At 44.8% G+C, this 17,748-nt stretch overlaps 2 protein-coding genes and 1 long non-coding RNA gene across 3 annotated transcripts in view; 1 reads left to right on the forward strand and 2 right to left on the reverse strand.

Moving 5' to 3' along the window:
• LOC309692637 overlaps positions 1 to 17,748 on the reverse strand; it is a 137,124-nt gene that overhangs the window by 102,368 nt on the left and 17,008 nt on the right. The window lies entirely within an intron of this gene.
• On the forward strand, positions 47 to 9,011 carry dnajc2 (DnaJ (Hsp40) homolog, subfamily C, member 2). Its single transcript, XM_082511280.1, has 16 exons — positions 47 to 396; positions 1,660 to 1,850; positions 3,254 to 3,329; positions 3,421 to 3,519; positions 3,603 to 3,825; positions 3,913 to 3,978; positions 4,054 to 4,145; positions 4,273 to 4,394; positions 4,977 to 5,126; positions 5,210 to 5,298; positions 5,790 to 5,859; positions 5,954 to 6,132; positions 6,206 to 6,306; positions 6,398 to 6,508; positions 8,571 to 8,731; positions 8,855 to 9,011. Exons 1-16 carry the CDS (start codon positions 342 to 344, stop codon positions 8,921 to 8,923), a joined length of 1,854 nt encoding a protein of 617 aa, XP_082367406.1. The 5' UTR covers positions 47 to 341; the 3' UTR covers positions 8,924 to 9,011.
• On the reverse strand, positions 8,950 to 17,496 carry pmpcb (peptidase, mitochondrial processing subunit beta). Its single transcript, XM_082511283.1, has 13 exons — positions 17,367 to 17,496; positions 16,932 to 17,069; positions 16,626 to 16,712; positions 16,288 to 16,417; positions 15,991 to 16,189; positions 15,818 to 15,897; positions 15,552 to 15,664; positions 10,899 to 11,042; positions 10,578 to 10,738; positions 10,393 to 10,478; positions 10,233 to 10,321; positions 9,523 to 9,598; positions 8,950 to 9,121 (listed from the first exon to the last, which is right to left on the reverse strand). Exons 1-13 carry the CDS (start codon positions 17,448 to 17,450, stop codon positions 9,057 to 9,059), a joined length of 1,452 nt encoding a protein of 483 aa, XP_082367409.1. The 5' UTR covers positions 17,451 to 17,496; the 3' UTR covers positions 8,950 to 9,056.

Below are 17,748 nucleotides of genomic sequence, written 5' to 3' on the forward strand. Positions count from 1 at the left end.
AAAAAATATAATATTATCATGTTGTTCTGTTGGGGGCTACAGGAATCTTGTGCGTATCATTTTTACATCCTAATTATTAGAGAAACTGTATGACATGTTTAGCTAGCGGGGCCAGGTTTTAATCTACAGATAAATACCAAAACAAAAACGGCGGAACTACAAGTGACGAGGCGCGATGAGACACCCGGAGGTTTTAGCGGTGTGACAGCAGAGCTCGTTCTCGGATTGGCAGTGGCACAAGGAGGCCCATGTGGTAGAGAGCGGGCCACAGACTGTAGCACTTTCTAAAGGTCTCACTTGATCATTCGGGCATCTGAATGTTCGCGTAACCTGCTTTGAAAATGCTGCTGGAAGCGTTGGATGGGGACGAAACGGTTGTCTACAGAGCAGCTGCCGGTAAGCACTGAAGGAGGTCAGAGGGAGGCAGCTAGTTGAGCAGGCACTCTTACACACTGATTGCTGCTCTGCGTGTTAGCATGCAGCTAAACAGAGCACACAGCAGGCTAACATTGCCGGCTAATTTGAAGCTCGGTAAAGTCTCTGCGTTTGTATTAGTTAGCCGTGTTGTGTCTCGGGTTATCCAAACGGCGTTTGTCGCCGGGTTCACTCGCTGCCGCCAGAGCGTCTCACCAGCTTCACCGGTTAGTTGGCTTCTACTTATAATTATTATTATTAATGACAGACTAGTTTGGAATTTCACAGCCTTTCATGTGGAGCAGTACCTGGCTGTTACGTAAGGGCTGAACGACTGTGACAGGCGTGAAGGTGGACACACGCAGCGCTCCCTGTTACTGACTGACGGCCGTTAAACTGTGACTGTGTCGCCGCACAGCGTGTCACATGTCGGTGCTGCTCGGTGAGGGCTGATTCATCTCCAGTAATAATGCATTTTATACTTTTGTAGCTTTAAAATGACAAAGCAAGAGAGAGGCGACATGTTCAGTCAGTCACTGGGAGCGCTTCCTTTGGGACCTCTCAGCTGTGGGAGTTCTTGTTTGGAGGATCCTGAGTTCGCAGTGAGACTTTCCACCATGTTTGGGGCAGTGATGGTTGTGACACTCGCACTGTGCTTGCAGCTCTGCTTCAGTTCTTCAATAACCATAAGACTGTTCCCACCTCAAGCATATGACCCTGTCCTGTGTTCTCTGCATCGGCTCCATTTTTGCACTGATGATCAGCTGCATTCATGTATATACCAATCTGCTCAGCACTTTCAATTTTTATTTTATGTTTCAGTGTTTGTCTTACAGCATGTTTCACACCAAGTACCGCAGCAATTTCCTAATGTTGTAAACCTGCTCAACATTGGCAGTAAAACCCTTTCTGAGCATAGTCTGCTTAGTCTCTCTGAAGCTCTTTGCTGCCAAACAGCCTCTTAGTTTCCCAGCCGTCAATCATAGACTGTACATAAAAGACAGCCATAGCTGCCAGAGCCCTCCACCTTGGAGTCTTTCTAATGTAAAGCTTTGAAAAGTTGCAAACGCTTTAGCCCTAACATGCTAATTAACGCCTGAGGCTTTGCTAAAAATCTCTTGGCAGTGTTCAAGTTTAAGATAAGTAATGATTCGAAGTACTGAAACACTTAGTTTTACAGTGTCGTAGTAACAAAAAAGGGAGCAAAGATGCTTCATTTACCAAAATGTCTCTTCCTCCTCACAGCCTCTGCACAGGTTCAGGTGGAGCCCGTGGGTCGGTGGTTCGAGGCCTACATAAGGAGGAGAAACAGAAATGTGTCGTCTTCCTTCCAGGAGCTGGAGGAAGAGGAGGAGTCCTCAGAAGAGTCTGCAGATGAGGAGTTTCAGCTGGAGGAGTACTCCATGCTCCGAAAACTTGATCCTAAAGACTGGAAGGTATGTGACAATACATCTCAGCTGTTTGCAAAGAGATCCCTGCTTTCACATCGGTACTAAACGGTTCTTCTGTCTTAGAAGACAAACAAATATGGATGAAACATTTTTACTGAAATGTAACAAAAACTGAAATCATCAAAGTTCTGCTGTGATCCTGTTTATTAAAACATGATGGGGAGTTTGTTCAGCTGACCTGAGGGCATGCTCTGTAAGCAAAGTAGAATGTGTTGGGAATTTCAGAGTGAGGTTCCTGACAGCCCTCTCCACTTCCCTGTGATGTGTTTACAGTCTGGAAAAACTATTCAGTTGAACCGGTGATGGTGCGTGTTTTGCAGCACAGCCAGTTTTCCAAAGCCTTCGATACTCACTGTCTGTGGACGCTTATCTTTGGCCGTGTGTGTGTGTTTGATGGATGCACTGACACGCTGCACAGACGTGCTTTAATGATGCCTGAGTCGATGATAATTCACGTTAGCAACCGCTGCTTTGTTTGAATCAGTTAACGGTGTTGTGCTTTCCAAACAGAGGAAAATAATCCAGTTTGATGGATGAACTCTTTACTTTCTGCTGTTTCAGGGCTTTGGGTTTGTTGCACACCAGGCACATGCAGCACGTCATCAGGCCCCGTCAGGGCTGGACTTGCTTTTGCCTCGTTCTCTCAGCGGAGCGTGCATTTCCAGTGTCGTTCATTTAATTGTCTGAGATTAAAATGTGGTTCATCGTGAAGTCCTTTGAGTCATGTTTCTGAAACACACAATTATCCATTTCAAGCTTTTCTGGTTGTGCTTCTCAGTCTGACCTGACGTTTCAGTGGTTACGGTGCCGTGTGCTTACAGCGCAGTAGTGCATCTAATCTGTGAGTCACAGAACATTAGTTTAATGATCTCACGGTGAGGTGTTAACACCTGTGCCAGATCCTGCAGTCAGTGCCACTAAGACTTCGATTCACTGCATTAAGATGAAGCTGAAAAACCCAATCACAGGTGAGTTCTGAAATGCCTCGCAAACTTAAACGGTTTTGGTTCATCGCTACAAACGACAGTGAGCACTTCCTGTAGTGAAATGTATTCCACGTTAAAAATAAAGCGTTAGTTACAAGTAGACGGATACATGTGAAGGCGAGTTTTTTCTTTTGACTTTAGAGTTTATCTGGAACGAAAAGGCCGCACGTGGATTGTAGAAGACGGTGCAGATGTAATGTTTTAAAGTAAACCCATATTTACTGTACGGTGTTGGGACTAAGTGATTATTTGAAGCGGTGATCTGATAACAGGTGTAGCTGTTGGTGCTAACAGAGTCAGGGGAACAGGAACCCTGAGGGACTCCAAAGAGTTTAAGAGCTGCAATAATGTCGTTGAGCGTTACTGTCATGTGACACAGCATACTCTCCTGTAACCTGTCAGAATCAAGATCACTATGCTGTGCTTGGGCTCCCACACCTGAGGTACAAGGCGACACAGAAACAGATCAAAGCTGCCCGTGAGTATGTTCCCACCTACACGCGTGTTTCATGTCTCTGGTTTGTTGTAATGACGCAGTTTGATCCCAAGTCTCTGCCGTTTATCTGCAGACAAATCGATTGTGCTGAAGCACCATCCCGACAAAAGGAAAGCTGCAGGGGAGCAGATCGTGGAAGGAGACAATGACTACTTCACCTGCATCACTAAAGGTACGCAGTGCTGCAACTAATCGTCAACACAGACATTGTTTCTGGAATCTGCTGAACTAACTGACCCACCTGTTGAACCTCAGCTGTGGAAATCTTGTCCGACCCCGTGAAGAGGAGAGCCTTCGACAGTGTAGATCCTACCTTCGACAATTCTGTGCCTTCCAAGAGTGAAGGGAAAGAGAACTTTTTTGAGGGATTTGCTCCCGTTTTTGAGAGAAATGCCAGATGGTCTTCCAAGAAACATGTGCCCAAACTTGGAACCGCGGAGTCCTCTTTTGAAGAAGTGGATAATTTTTACTCTTTTTGGTAAGTGGAAGAGTGAGAGATGCTCCTTTGAATGAAAAAACGAGACAAACACAGGGTAAAGGTTCATTCTTTTCTCTTTGGTTAAAGGTACAACTTTGACTCCTGGAGGGAATTTTCATACTTGGATGAAGAAGAAAAGGAGAAGGCTGAATGGTAAGCTCCCGTCTGCCCTGATGAAGCAGGTGTTAGCCCTCTGTCGTCTAACGCGTCAACTCTCCCCCCGTGTAGTCGTGATGAGAGGAGATGGATTGAAAAGCAGAACCGAGCTTCGAGGGCTCAAAGGAAGAAGGAGGAGATGAACAGAATACGAACACTAGTTGGTACAGTCACACACTTCATTAGCAACACAAAGCCCTGAAGTATTGAGCAAATAGCTGCTGCACGTACAGAGATGGTCTGTAAAAAGAGGCTGCAGTGTGACTCATCGTCTGTCATGCTTCACTGTAGATACTGCCTACGGCTGCGACCCTAGAATAAAGAAATTCAAAGAAGAAGAAAAATCCAGGAAGGAGTCTGAGAAGAAAGCCAAAGCTGAGGCCAAGAAGAGAGAGCAGGAAGAGAAGGAGAGGGTAGGTGTCACTCACGGCGGGGAAGGTCGATTGGCCTAAAGGTGCGACTGTTACGTCCAACGGTAAAGCTAGCAGCATAGAATCATCTCATTGGGTTGGTGCTGTTAGCTGCGACGTTCGTGTTACATTAGCTGCTCCTCTAGTTAGACAAGGTGATTAAAACAATCCATGCTGAGTTTATTCCTGCCAGTGCAAACGTGACAAAGGGAAAATAAATCAATAAATGAAGGAGGGTTACTGCAGGACAAATGTTCACACAGCTTCCTGTCCTGGTTCAGGCGCTGTAATTCCTCCATCCTCTCTGTGACCTGGATCACGAAGGAGCAGCTTAACCTGGAGCTGTTATGAAATTTAAAGAGTGGATAGTGTTCGCTTCTGTTTACCAGAATCTGAGCAGTGGACAGTATTGGACAGTTTGGTTTTCTTATTGTCATGTTTGGACAAAAACACCACTCAGTGCTTCACACTGTGGGTAATACACATATTTCCAGTCAAAGAAGCTTCTTAAAGCTGCTCAGTTCATGCTGTGAGAAGATGCTGAGCTTCAGTTGGTCACAGGCTCAGGTTCTGCGTGTCTGACAGGCCCGGCGGGCGGAGCTGGAGGCAGCTCGGCTGGCAAAGGAGAAGGAGGAAGAGGAAGCCAAGCAGGCTGCCCAGCAGGCCAAGAAAGAGAAGGAGATCCAGAAGAAGGCCATCAAGAAGGAGAGGCAGAAACTCAGGACCATGTGCAAGGTAAGCGCCTACAGTGTCAGACGTGTTTGTGTGCTGCTGCTGCTTGGTGCATTTTCACTATCTGATGCTGTTCCTCTCCACAGAACTGGAACTACTTTGCAGACAACGAGGCTGACAGTGTGAAAATGATGGAGGAAGTGGAGAAACTCTGTGACCGCCTGGAACTAACAAGGTACGAGTCAGTTTTAGCCAAAGGGCCGCCGTCGCCAAAGGGCCGCCGTCGCCAAAGGGCCGCCGTCGCCAAAGGGCGTGATGCTTTTTGTTTTCTTGCTCGACTTTGAAGAAACAAACTGGATTCAGGTTTCCACCATGAGATGATCCTGGATGAGCGTAAAGCTGTTGATAATGTTGGTTACATTTAAACAGCTTACCATATAATGAAAGGAATGACCTGGGATATCATCTGTGAAACATCAGGTCAGGTTTGCTCATCTGCAGCTGAAAGCTTTCAGTGTTGGAGAGGAACCCTTTGCAGCTGCAGGCAGGAGCAGTTCTCTGGCACACAGAAGAGCCTGTGGTTTCATTACAAGTGTGAAGAACTTGGTGGTTTGACATGATGTGCCAAACTACAGGCTTGAATTAAGATTTAGTGTAATTATTATTTCATAAAGCTTCAGCAGTGCATTTGATGAGATGTGACGCATGTGTGTTGTTTCTTTCCAGCCTACAGTCCCTCAATGAAGAGTTGGCTTCGGGCTCTAAAGAGGAGAACAAGGCAGCAGTAGAAAAGCAGGTAGAGGAACTTTTTCTTTGTAGCGCCTCAGGTTTGAAGCCGGAGACCATCAGGAGCCAGCACGTCGACAAACAGGTTGCTGCTGTTTCCTCAGGTGCAGGAGGTGAATGCTCAGCTGCAGAAGGAGAGGGAGGCTGAGATCCAGGCCAGGCAGGCGGCTCGCAGCTCTGAGCAGGCCAGCGGGGGAGCAGGCGGGGGGAAGGGCTGGAACGAAGAGGACCTCCAGCTGCTCATAAAAGCAGTGAACCTGTTCCCTGCTGGAACCAACGCCAGGTGAGCGCTCGGAATTACAGCCGGCGTCAATCGGGGAACTGTGTGTCAATAAAGCTTGTTTCGTGTTTCCTAGGTGGGAGGTTATTGCTGACTATATGAACACGCACTCCACCAGCGGCATGAAGAGGACGGCCAAAGACGTCATTAACAAAGCCAAGAACCTGCAACGACTCGGTAAGCTCACAAAGAAACCTCAGCTTACCACGGTTTTATCTGTAGGCGCATGGATGCTTTGACCTGCTGCTGTTTACGGTCTCATCCACAGATCCGGTGCAGAAAGATGAAATAAATAGAAAAGCATTTGAAAAGTTCAAGAAGGAGCACACATCAGTGCCGCCCTCCATCGACAACGCTGTGCCCTCAGAGAGGTTTGATGGTAAGTGAGGCTGGGGTAGACACACACACCTGATCGATTCTGATTGGCTCCATCACCAAGCAGAATGTCAAAGACGTGCTGTGGATCAAATGTTATCAAGTACGTCTCCTCCCTGTGCTGATCGTGTCAGTAATAGATTACACGCACACGTCAGCGCTTCTGTGAAATGACTGAAACACATTAGCTCACTGCATAAGCACACAGGCTACCACACATCCCAGTGATGCTCGCTGTGATCAAACACGATGTTACAGTGTAACGAGTCGGTGATCTTACTAACATCCTTTGAACTTTAAATATGCCTGTACATTTTCCTGCACCATATCAGAGCCAATTTTACAATAGTTACGGGTCAAAGTATCTCTCAAGATTTTAAGAATAATAAATATCTCTTAAATTGTTTGCAATAATGAAGCATTTCAATATAATGTAGACAAAAACGAAAAATAACACGATAGTTACGGATCAGGACTCCCCGGTCCTTACTGCGCCTGTGCAAAGTTGGACCGTGCAGTACAGGGTACGAGGATACCGCCACCTGCTGACCGAGCGAATGAACCCTATTGTAAACTGAATTAGCGTCAAGCGCGTGTTAAATCTGATTTAGTGACAGTCGAGTGTGTTTATGCTCGTCTGTGAGGAGAGGATTGTTGGAATAGTGATGATGATGTGCGCTGTCACTGTCAGTTGTCAGTAAACACTTCATCTGGCTGATGAATCTTCACGTGACACATTACTAAGTCAGTATTATTAAGTCTGTAAGTAGGCGCCATTCTTTCTATTTTACGGCGCTGTTGCTCAATCGGGGGACGAGAAAAGCATGAATTTGTTTGTAAACGGATTCTCCATTGTTTAAATGTCCCGGGCAGTCGAAAAGCAGGCAGAGCTGCTGAGAAATGCTAAGAGCTAACTGGGCGCTAACCGTGTCACTTAAATACATTAACTCTCGCAATGTTGGCAACGAGAGGAAGTGACGGAAGATTTGCGCATGCGGAGTACTGATCAGGTTTCCGGTACGGATCCGGTAGTGACAGCGTCCAAATTCAGGAACCGCATCCTCCTGTGCCCGCATTTGTAGGCCGATTATGTTACAGCGACACGACAAAGGCTGCACAAATTCGAAGACTCTGACAAACGCGGCCTTCATTTCCCCAGATTTGAAGGATGGGTCAGGTGTATACTTCGTGGCCCACCTATCCCAGAATTCATAGCGTGGCCTTGCCAATTCCAGTTTCCAACAATGGCGGCAGCTAGTTAGTTTTAACTTTACTCTTATTATTCTTTCTGGGTCACAAAATAAACGTTTAACATATTTTCAGGCGAGAATGTAGCTGTGTAAACCTCAAATATCTGCTCAGTTTATCAGGACACCGCATATTTTCAAAAGCGCTCCGACGTCTTCGGAGACGTCTGTTACCCACTAGCTCGATAGCTAGCCGGGGGCTAGGCCCACTAGAGCCGTGAGAACACCGGACTCCCGGCAAATCGTCTTCAAATGTTATTGTTTGGCCTTTTTTCAGTATTTTATTTGTTCCTGAGTAAATCGGTTTGGCTGAGATTAAAGTTATAGTTTTTACACAGCTGAATAAACGTCAAGCAGACAGCTGATCATCAGAAGTGTGAGATGCTCCAGAATATACTCCGGTGTCCTGTTATATTTTAGATAGCAATGAGTTTATTAAACTTCACCGAAACAATCTGCAGATTTCATTAAAATTTAATAAACTATCATCTTGTCTTTATTTTTAGTTAGCACCTTAAACACTTAAAGCTGTAAGCTAATGATAGTTAAATAAGAGCAGATGCTGCTGGTGCAATAAGCTGTACGTTGTACGTCCAATGGATGATGATCTGATTAGTCGACTATCAAAGTAATAGTTTGTGGCGGCCCTAGACCACACCTACTGCAGCTGAGCTGGTCTCTATTTGGGGCACAGCTACTGTAGATGGCTCGTTTTTGTCCCAGTCGTTATTTAGTAGCTGATGTAATGAAAACATTCAGTCGTCAGCTGTGAGCTTTTGAGAGTTCCTGACGATTGTGTTGTCACGTGTGGCCCCTCAGCCTCAGGCAGTGATGGGAATGCTGCCCCCTGGACCACAGAGGAGCAGAAACTTCTAGAACAAGCCCTGAAGACCTACCCGGTCAACACGCCTGAGCGCTGGGAGAAGATCGCAGCTGCTGTGCGTGGACGAAGCAAGAAGGACTGTATGAAGAGGTATAAGGTATGCTGCTGCCGTGGTCTGTGCTCAGAAGGCTCGTGTTTTGCATTAAAGTGTTTTTACTGCAGCGTGAAACTCTGCAGCGACAAACTGAGGAACTAACACGTTTCCTTTTTCCTCTGACAGGAACTGGTGGAGATGGTCAAAGCCAAGAAAGCTGCTCAGGAACAAGTGGCAGCCAAAAATAAAAAATGACAAGAACCACGCGTTAATAGAATCTGTTATTTTAACATTATTGTGTTGGTCTTTATTTTATAATAAAAAGAAGGAAAAAATAACGTGACACGACTTAAATTTTGCATTTGTCCACTTCCTCAGCGTGTCCTGCTCAGCTTCTCATCCAGAACATCCCACTGCGGATCTGGTTGTAGTCGGGCAGCTGTTCGATTGGACCTGAGAACAAACAAACTTATTGCTTATCTGCTTTAACATCAGGCAGAAACACGAGTTTGAACACAGACTGAGTTCCAGAGACGCTCTGATCTTTGACTGACTGCATCGTCACACTTGAAGCTACGCTCACTTCCTGTTTTGGCTCAAGATTTAAACCCAGAGTTCTGATAAACCATTCTTTTCTTTACAGGCGACAGAAAACTGATTAAAATTGTAAATCAGGGCTAAAAGCTAAAACATCAGTCTGCATAGTTCAGCCGTCACAGTGACGATCACTTGCATCACCAGCAGAGTTCAAACTGGGATTCACTCCCCACACTGAGCCGCCGGCTTCCTTTTATCGTACACTCCGAGTTTCGTTAGGTTCAGCCTCTGCAGGCGTCCCGTGTTTGAAAACGTACCGACAGCTGCGATGGCAGGAGCTCTGTTGTAGATGTATTTGGTGCACACGTCCTTTATGGTGCTGGCGTCGATGGCCTGTGGAGAGCCAGAGACAAACATGGTGGAGGATCAGGGCAAAAAGAGCTTTTCAAACATTATTTCAGGTCGTGCTTAAAGACACCGGCTGGGACGTTACCAGATTTACATTGAGGTTTTCTCAGCCTCACACAGTTTATCACTGTGACTCTGTTATTGTTCTGGTCTTACTGCTTTAAATGTAAAGAAACCTGGCCTTATGAAAAAATATACTCTTATGATGCATTTTAACTTTAAATATGGAAGCAGCAAATAAGCACACGTGACGAGTGCCAGAAAGCTCAACGTTCCTGGGATCTCACTTCCTCCTCTGGTTGCAGTTTTTCTACGTTCAACAGTCACAAAGGTGGAATTCAGCTGCGACGTTCTGCGACACCACGCGCTAAGGACGCATCAACGTGGAGGTGTTGGAGACGCGACGCAGTCTCACCACTATAATCTGTCTAAACAGGTTACCATGGTTACCAGGTAAATAAAAAGTGAAGTACAGGCCTCAGTTTGAGCTGCAATAACAGAGCCAACCGTAGCTGCTGGATACTAAGAGTACACAGAGTTATGAACTTGTACAAAACGCAGCCCTCAGTTGGATTTCCGGTAACAGTTACTGACAGAGCAGAAGAACCTGTCGACTCACATCAATGCGGGCTTCCAGCTCATGCAGAGGGATCCTGCGACTGTAGCACAGCATCTGTCTGCCGATGTCCTCGCAGATTGGGGTGGATCCTGGAGGAAGCAGATCAACACGTGAAACCAGGCGCCGCACGACTGCACGCTCTACAGTCACGCTGCCTTACCGTCCAGATGCAGCAGCATGTTGGTCTTGAGCAGGTTCTTGGCCCGAGCTACCTCGCTCTCCGTCACACTGGTACAAAGAGAAATCCTGACAGGAAGCAGCGACACACAAGCGTTAAACACGTTCAGTCAGCAGGTTTAACCTTCTTTAAAACTTTGACGACTAAACTGATCTGAGCGCGCTCACCATTCCATTTGAGTAAAGTGCATCATGTCGTTGATGGTGCCGGGTTCACACACCATGTAGAGTCCCCAGAGGCCTGTGTCTGTGTAGCAGGTGTTGAAGGACTGGAAGCTATGGCACAGGTTCCCCTGACAGGCCATCTGAGCCAGCTTACTGGATAGATTCTAAACTCAGAGGACATAGAAACAAACGGTTCGCTGAATAAATGCTGAGCACGTATGTGTGGTCAGTTTTTATTTAAAGATGGCGAAGAAGAGGAAGAGCATTTAGCAGCAGCACAGAGAAAACAACACGTGCCACATCCAAGGTTTCCTCAGTACTCACCACGCCTCCACCAAACGAGCGGTCCCAGTTTCCAATGAGCGTGTTGGCTACCATGAGTGGGATTGTGTCGGGGTGAGACCATCCGACAGCCTCCACGGCGATGGCGATGTGAGCGAGTGGCATTTTGTCGTCACGGACTCTGATCTGAAACCGTAACAGAGTCCTGAAGCATTCACCAAATTAAAGCTTTTTTTAATAACTTGAAATGAAACTGCACCAGTTTCACAGTCAACGAATGATAGAAAGCACACAAATACTTAACTGAGGTCTACTGGAAGTAGAGCAGGGCGATATGGCCAAAAATATTTATCACGATATATATTTGAAACTTTGCGATAACGATATAACTGACGATATAATTGATGCGAGACAAAATACACCTCCACAACATTACTAGCACAAAAAGACAACCTTCCATTTATTTTTACGTAAACAAGAAGCTGGTTTTTATGTACATTAAAGCTTTATAAAAATGTAACCGTGCAAATGCAAATTCCTTGCTGAAAGTTTAACCAAAAGGCATTTCCAGTAGAAATGGGCTGACATATCCTGAGCATAACCATGTATAATATCCACTGAAGTTAAAAAGAGGTGCTTTGCAACATTAAACTGCAGTGTGCAGTACGTATTTTTTGGACCATAAGGTGCACGGGATTATAAGGCACATTAAGCGAAACAAAGCAGTCAGATAAATCAAATTTTATTAAACTCATTCTTCTTGCTTCCTCCACTTCTGTACCATTGATTCATTAATGTTGAATTCTCTGCAGCTGCTCTATTCCCATGTTGTTGCAGTATATTAATGACTAACCTCGTATTGTGGATGGATTATCTCAGTTGTTCTCCTGACTGAAGTTTGGTCCGTTTACAGCATCCTGCCATGCGATTGCATTTGTTTCTAACCATGAAGAACCTTCACGTTAACTTTTATAAGTGGAAAAGTGTTAGCGTTCGTCCTCCAGCTTCACTGTTTATGTTATGCTAACATAGCTGTGTCGCTAGCGATCACGTAGCACATCATTATATACCAGCTAGCCCAACTTCAGTAACCCTACAAACGTCACTGCTGTTTAGTTTCCTGTCTTCATTTATGTTGGAAGTGATAGCAGAGCTGTACGTTTGATTTTTTTCAGAAATCTCTCAGTCAGAACATGCTATATCATGCTTAGGTAACTAGCGAAACTAGCGAGCTAACTTCCGCTAGCTTCCTGCTAACTTCTAACTCCGTTAAATGTAATACATTTTGTTTTCATGGATGCCTGGAAGTTAAACTTCATAGTTTCACCTGGTAAAGCAGCAATGCTGATCGTTTTATTAAAGATGAAAGAATTTAGACAGTTTTTAAACTCTCAGTGATGCTGCAGTGTCGTTTGACCTGAAGCATACGGAGTTTAGGACCCAGATTACTCCCAGATTTAAGAGTAGGGATGGGTATCGTTTAGGTTTTATCCGATACCGGTGCCAAATCGGTACTTTTGAAACGGTGCCGGTGCTTAAACGGTGCTCGAACCGGTGCTTAAAGAATGGAGAACACAAACTTTGTCCAAAAACCTCTCATGTTCAGCTGTTTTTTTTTTTTGTAAAAAGATAACAATGTTAGCCTTTTCTGCAGCTATGGGGCATATATGGTATATACTCTTGGCTGGAAGCAGTGCTTAAACAATGGAAAAAACACAAACTTTGTCCAAAAACCTCTCATGTTCAGCTGTTTCCCACTTTTTCTTTGGTCATTTTAGCCTTTTTGGCCAGGGTGAAGGGAGCATCTGCCATCAAACAAGAAGACAGCCGCATGTAGCTATGATGATGTTTGCTAGTTCACCTTACATGCATTAATGTAATAACGTGGTTAGCCTACTCAACGTAAATTACACACGAACAACATGAAGCTACTCACGCAGAGAAGAACGGCTGCTGCTGCATCATCATCCTCATCATTTCTGCTACACTGGCAGGGCTAGGGGCCAGGACTCTATTCTTCGGGTTTTTGGGGGATGTTGCTCCGGGTCCGATAACTGGCAACCCACCCAACGTGCACAGTGTGAGGTCTCGCAGCAAGCTATCAAATACAGCGCATTTCTCGGCTTTAAAAAAAAACACTATGCGTCGCCAGGTGTTTCATCGGATTTGAGGAGTTACCTCCTTTGACAGTATCACAGTATCAGCTTAAAGCACTTGTTGCTGCTGAGTTTGCATATTTTGCTGTGAAGTACAGCCAGACTTTTGACCGCTTCGCCTTGGACATTTTTAATCTGTAGCTCTGCTCTAACTGAACGTACGTACCTGGCCCCGCCTACTATCCTGGGAAACGTAAAATGATTGGCTAGAAGTCTATCACAGCTCAGGGAAAAAAAGCACCGAAATAAAGCACCGAAATGTGCGCTGCTTTTCGGTCTGGTTACTACCGTTTGTCAGAACCGGTGCCATCATGGCACCGGACACCGGTACCCATCCCTATTTAAGAGCATCTTAGTCCGACAAATACGACAATAACGACGGCCGCTTGCATGTTCTGCAAAAAAATGTGCTTTGTCGTGTATCTGACGGACAAACACCAAACCAGTTTCACATCACTGAAGCTGCACCATTTTTACAAACCAATTCTGGTTCATCTGTTTCACTCAACAATCGGCCATGTGCGTATGAAAACAAAGGCACCGCGCATGCGCGTTTTACTCATATTCTATCGCGATATTTCATTTTCCTATCGTTGCCTAACATTATACCAGTATTACCGTGAACGGTATAATATGGCCCAGCCCTAACTGGAAGTATCTACAGTTCTCAGTGCTGTGATACAGGCCGGCAGGAGTTAGTGGGGAACTGTCAACGCTTTTGTTTTGAAGGCAGAGCTGGGTTAAAGAGCAAATCTAATCTGTGAGACGAGCAGCAGACGACAGGATGCATATGTGTATATAGAAACTGAATTCATGACTGTTTTTACACGTCTTTTAAACCACTTTAAATACAACTTGAAAGCAAACTTGTTCTGGTTACTCCTCTAAACGATATCTCACCGTCTCCCCGAGCATGTCCAGCTGCAGTATAATCGTTCATTTCAGGGAATATCCGACACATCTATCGCCTTCTTCATCTAAAAGGTTTCCATTAATGAAAGCCTGATGCCGTGTGAACTAGAAAGCACAGCCTGCATGAACCTGCATGATGCAGTCACACTGGATGATCCAAGTCCGACTGAAAATCTAAACCGTGTGCAGAGGCTTTCCCAGTCTGAATTCATTTGCCTGACTATTGATCTTATTGATCTTAGTCTTTGGCGCCAAAGAAAAACGATTACAGGTCACCAGAGAACTTCAATCTATACATCTAAAAACCACAAACCAGGCGAGAAATTTGGGTGTAGTGATGGATGCAGACCTAAACTTAGAAAAACACATTAAGACAATAACAAAGTCAGCTTACTATCACCTCAAGAATATATCAAGGATAAAAGATCTGATGTCTCAACAGGACCTGGAAAAACTAGTCCATGCATTCATCTTTAGTAGGCTTGATTACTGTAACAGCATCTTTACAGGTCTACCTAAAAAATCAGTCAGACAACTACAGCTCATTCAGAACTCTGCTGCTCGAGTCCTCACTAAGACCAAAAAAGTGGACCACATCAGTCCAGCTCTGAGGTCCTTACACTGGCTGCCTGTCCGTCAGAGGATAGACTTTAAAGTTCTGATGCTGGTCTATAAAGCTCTGAATGGTTTAGGACCAAAATACATCAATGACCTCCTGACCCAGTATGAACCATCCAGATCCCTCAGGTCATCTGGATCCGGTCTTTTATCAGTTCCCAGAGTCAGAACCAGACACGGAGAAGCTGCATTCAGCTTTTATGCTCCTTATATCTGGAACAAACTCCCAGAAAGCCTCAGATCAGCTGAAACACTCAGTTTATTTAAATCCAGGTTGAAGACTCACCTGTTCTCAGCTGCATTTGAATAAAGCACCAAATCCACACTTTAAGCTTAAATTTCAAAACTTACATTTAACTACTGATTTTATCTACTGTTCTGATTTTATCTGTTTTGATTTTATATACTGTTGTTTGTTGTTTGTTTGTTAATTAGTTAGTTTGTTTGTTTGCTTGTGTTAATCAATTTTAAATCATGCTTTTTATTTGTTTTTGTTTCTAATGTCTCTGTAAAGCACTTTGAATCACCTTGTTGTTGAATTGTGCTATACAAATAAACTTGCCTTGCCTTGCCTTGCCTTACTGTGATTTGCTTTGATTCCTGGAGAGGTTGTGGTTTGTATGTGCCTCAGAATCTTGTATTGCCTGAGCTAAGTTCTGTTCTGGTTCTTGTGTACTTGTTCTTTTTGTCATTGTCTGTTACTATGAACAAAATCCTAATAAAAATATATTAAAAAAAAATGTGCAGAAACTCGCGTACCATCTGACTAAAGTCATATTCACTTGTAGACCCATCTGAACTAGATTTAAGGCATCTCAAGTAATATGTGTGTTTTAAACATTTTCCAAGACGTGGACATGTCTGAGCCATCACCCTTCATTTGCATCCACCTTAGAGACAACCGTGTTACTCTGATACACTCGATCTCATTCTTTAAATAACACAGTAGCTGCTCTGTGCTGATGTGACGCCCCGTTATGCAGTAGTGAGAAACTAAAGTTAGCCTTACCTCACTTCCTGTGAAATGGCACGGAGGAAGAGCCGGGGCTTCGTCTTGATGTCTGCTGGGAAGTTTTCCAAAGTGATACTTGGCCAAATCGATGAGCTCGTCATGACAGACACCTGATCAGAGAGGGAGCGAGTCCTGGAGATCAGATCAACTTTACTCTGGTTCAGAATTTATTGCATACTTTGAGCAGTGCTCATGCATCAGTGACTGTTTGTTGCAGGTTTACAGAAAATGTTAACGAAACGTGAGCAGAAAACAGCTCTAACCTCCAGCAGCAGCCAACACTATTCTGGGTCCTTTATAGTGAGCGGTGATATACTCCACCAGGTCTCCTCTGTTGATGGTCCTGCGTCACAAACACACAGCAGGAAGCTAAGCTGTGCAGGATGCTTTCAGCAAACCTCAGAGTACTTTGTGTTTTTTAGGTGTTTGGTCTCACTTGATGTTCTCAGTGGGGCCCAGGATGGTTCTTCCCAGCGCTGTGGACTGGTACGCTGTAGCATGCAGATAATCAAAGACCACCTCTTGCAGATTGGTCTCCACTTCCTGCATCTCTCGAAGGATCACCCCTCGCTCCCTCTCGATCTCCGCCTCTCCCAGCGTGCTGTTCTGGATGATGTCAGCCAGAATCTCCACAGCTTTGACACAGAGAGATATTTTATTGTGCTTTAACACATTCCAGGTTTTTCGTTTGAGATGTTGCCATGTAACATTCAGCCCCTCTGCCCTCCCGTACCTCTCGGAAGATCCTTGGAGAAAGCTTTGGCATAGTAAACAGTCTGCTCGCGGGATGTGTAGGCATTGAGGTGAGCCCCCATGTTCTCGATCTCCAACTCCAGATCAAGCTGAGAGCGTTTCCTGGTGCCCTGTCACACATTTATACAGACAAAGTGAACAAAGTCTTGAATGTTACTTTCATTTATAAAGAAACTCTGAATTTTTACATTTATGTCATTATTTTGTTATTATACTGCTGTGAACTATTAGAATGCATTCTTCCCTCTCTGCATAGGCCAGATACATTCAAATAAAGACCACTGCTTTAAAAACTTTGCTGCGTAGCTGCCATCTCACCTTAAATGCCATGTGCTCCAGAAAGTGCGCTGTGCCGTTATTTCTCTCGTTCTCATAGCGACTCCCGGCATCTATCCACAAGCCCACCTGGAACAAAGCAGGAATTAATATACGCTTCCACAAACTGCTGCTACTGTACCACAACCCCACATCTCAGCCTGTAGTGGCAAAGCTAGCAGATGCTAACATTTTTTGTCATGCCTATTACATTTGGCTGGCTGCTTCACAATGGTTATGGTATTTTAACAACATATTTACGTGCATGTATTAAAGCAGCCTGTTTTAAACTGTTTACTTCCAGCTTACTGTGCAGGTGGGGAGCCCCGAGTCCTCAGATGCCACCCGGAGTCCGTTCTCTAAAGCAGTCACCTTGGTTTCAGGAACATTTAGCGCCACCTGGTGAGCAGCTTGGGTAACCAAGAGTCTGTGCGGTCCAGCAGTGAACTACGGGAGAAGGACAGCCAGTCACCATGACGCTTCAAAACTTAGAGCGTTACGTTTGCTGCTACCAGTCAGCGATAATGAATGAATCTGCCCCATTGGCGGTTCTGTTACACAGGGACATCCAAACATCACAGTAAGAGTTGATCACGTGATAGCTAAGCTAGCTTAAATAGCTGTTCGCAAACAAGCCGGCCATGCGCAGAGCTTTTCCTCTATGACACTGAGCACTGGCAGCTGTCACGGGCATATCAATTAAATGAGAAACTCCAAACATGACTATGAATCAATTCTTCTTACCCTGCTTATCGAATTCTTCTTCAGTAAATGTCTTTGTAAGAAAAATCTCCCAGCAGACGTGAGGCACTGTACGGACATTGCCATATTGTTTATCTGTAACGGTGCCGTTCTGCTGACGCAACATCCGCCGGAGATGACGACTTACTTTTTTCATAGTAGGGAAAAAATATCACAGGATTTGATGACAACCGCACAAAGAAATCTATTCTTACACTCTCCTTAAACCAATAAAAAACAGAGATAAACACACCTGAACAAATAACTTTATATTTCAGACATTGATCAACCTGTTATATGGAAATATGAAAATTGCTGCCACACGACTAACTGCCTATGTGACCTATTGGTTTGCACGTTAGCTGTAAATAAAGTATTGAAGTAA

Source organism: Aulonocara stuartgranti (genome assembly GCF_965226115.1).
Source record: "Aulonocara stuartgranti genome assembly, chromosome: 17".
Taxonomy (NCBI): Eukaryota; Metazoa; Chordata; class Actinopteri; order Cichliformes; family Cichlidae; genus Aulonocara; species Aulonocara stuartgranti.

Excerpts from the sequence above, each read along its gene's own strand:
- pmpcb (XM_082511283.1), bottom strand. The coding sequence starts at position 17,450 with ATGGCAATGTCCGTACAGTGCCTCACGTCTGCTGGGAGATTTTTCTTA. Across the intron at positions 15,898-15,990 it reads GGCCCCACTGAGAACATCAA|GACCATCAACAGAGGAGACC; the intron begins GTGAGACCAAAC and ends TTTGTGACGCAG. Across the intron at positions 15,665-15,817 it reads AGTGTTGGCTGCTGCTGGAG|GTGTCTGTCATGACGAGCTC; the intron begins GTTAGAGCTGTT and ends CTCTCTGATCAG.
- dnajc2 (XM_082511280.1), top strand. The coding sequence starts at position 342 with ATGCTGCTGGAAGCGTTGGATGGGGACGAAACGGTTGTCTACAGAGCA. Across the intron at positions 397-1,659 it reads TGTCTACAGAGCAGCTGCCG|CCTCTGCACAGGTTCAGGTG; the intron begins GTAAGCACTGAA and ends TCCTCCTCACAG. Across the intron at positions 4,395-4,976 it reads AGCAGGAAGAGAAGGAGAGG|GCCCGGCGGGCGGAGCTGGA; the intron begins GTAGGTGTCACT and ends CGTGTCTGACAG.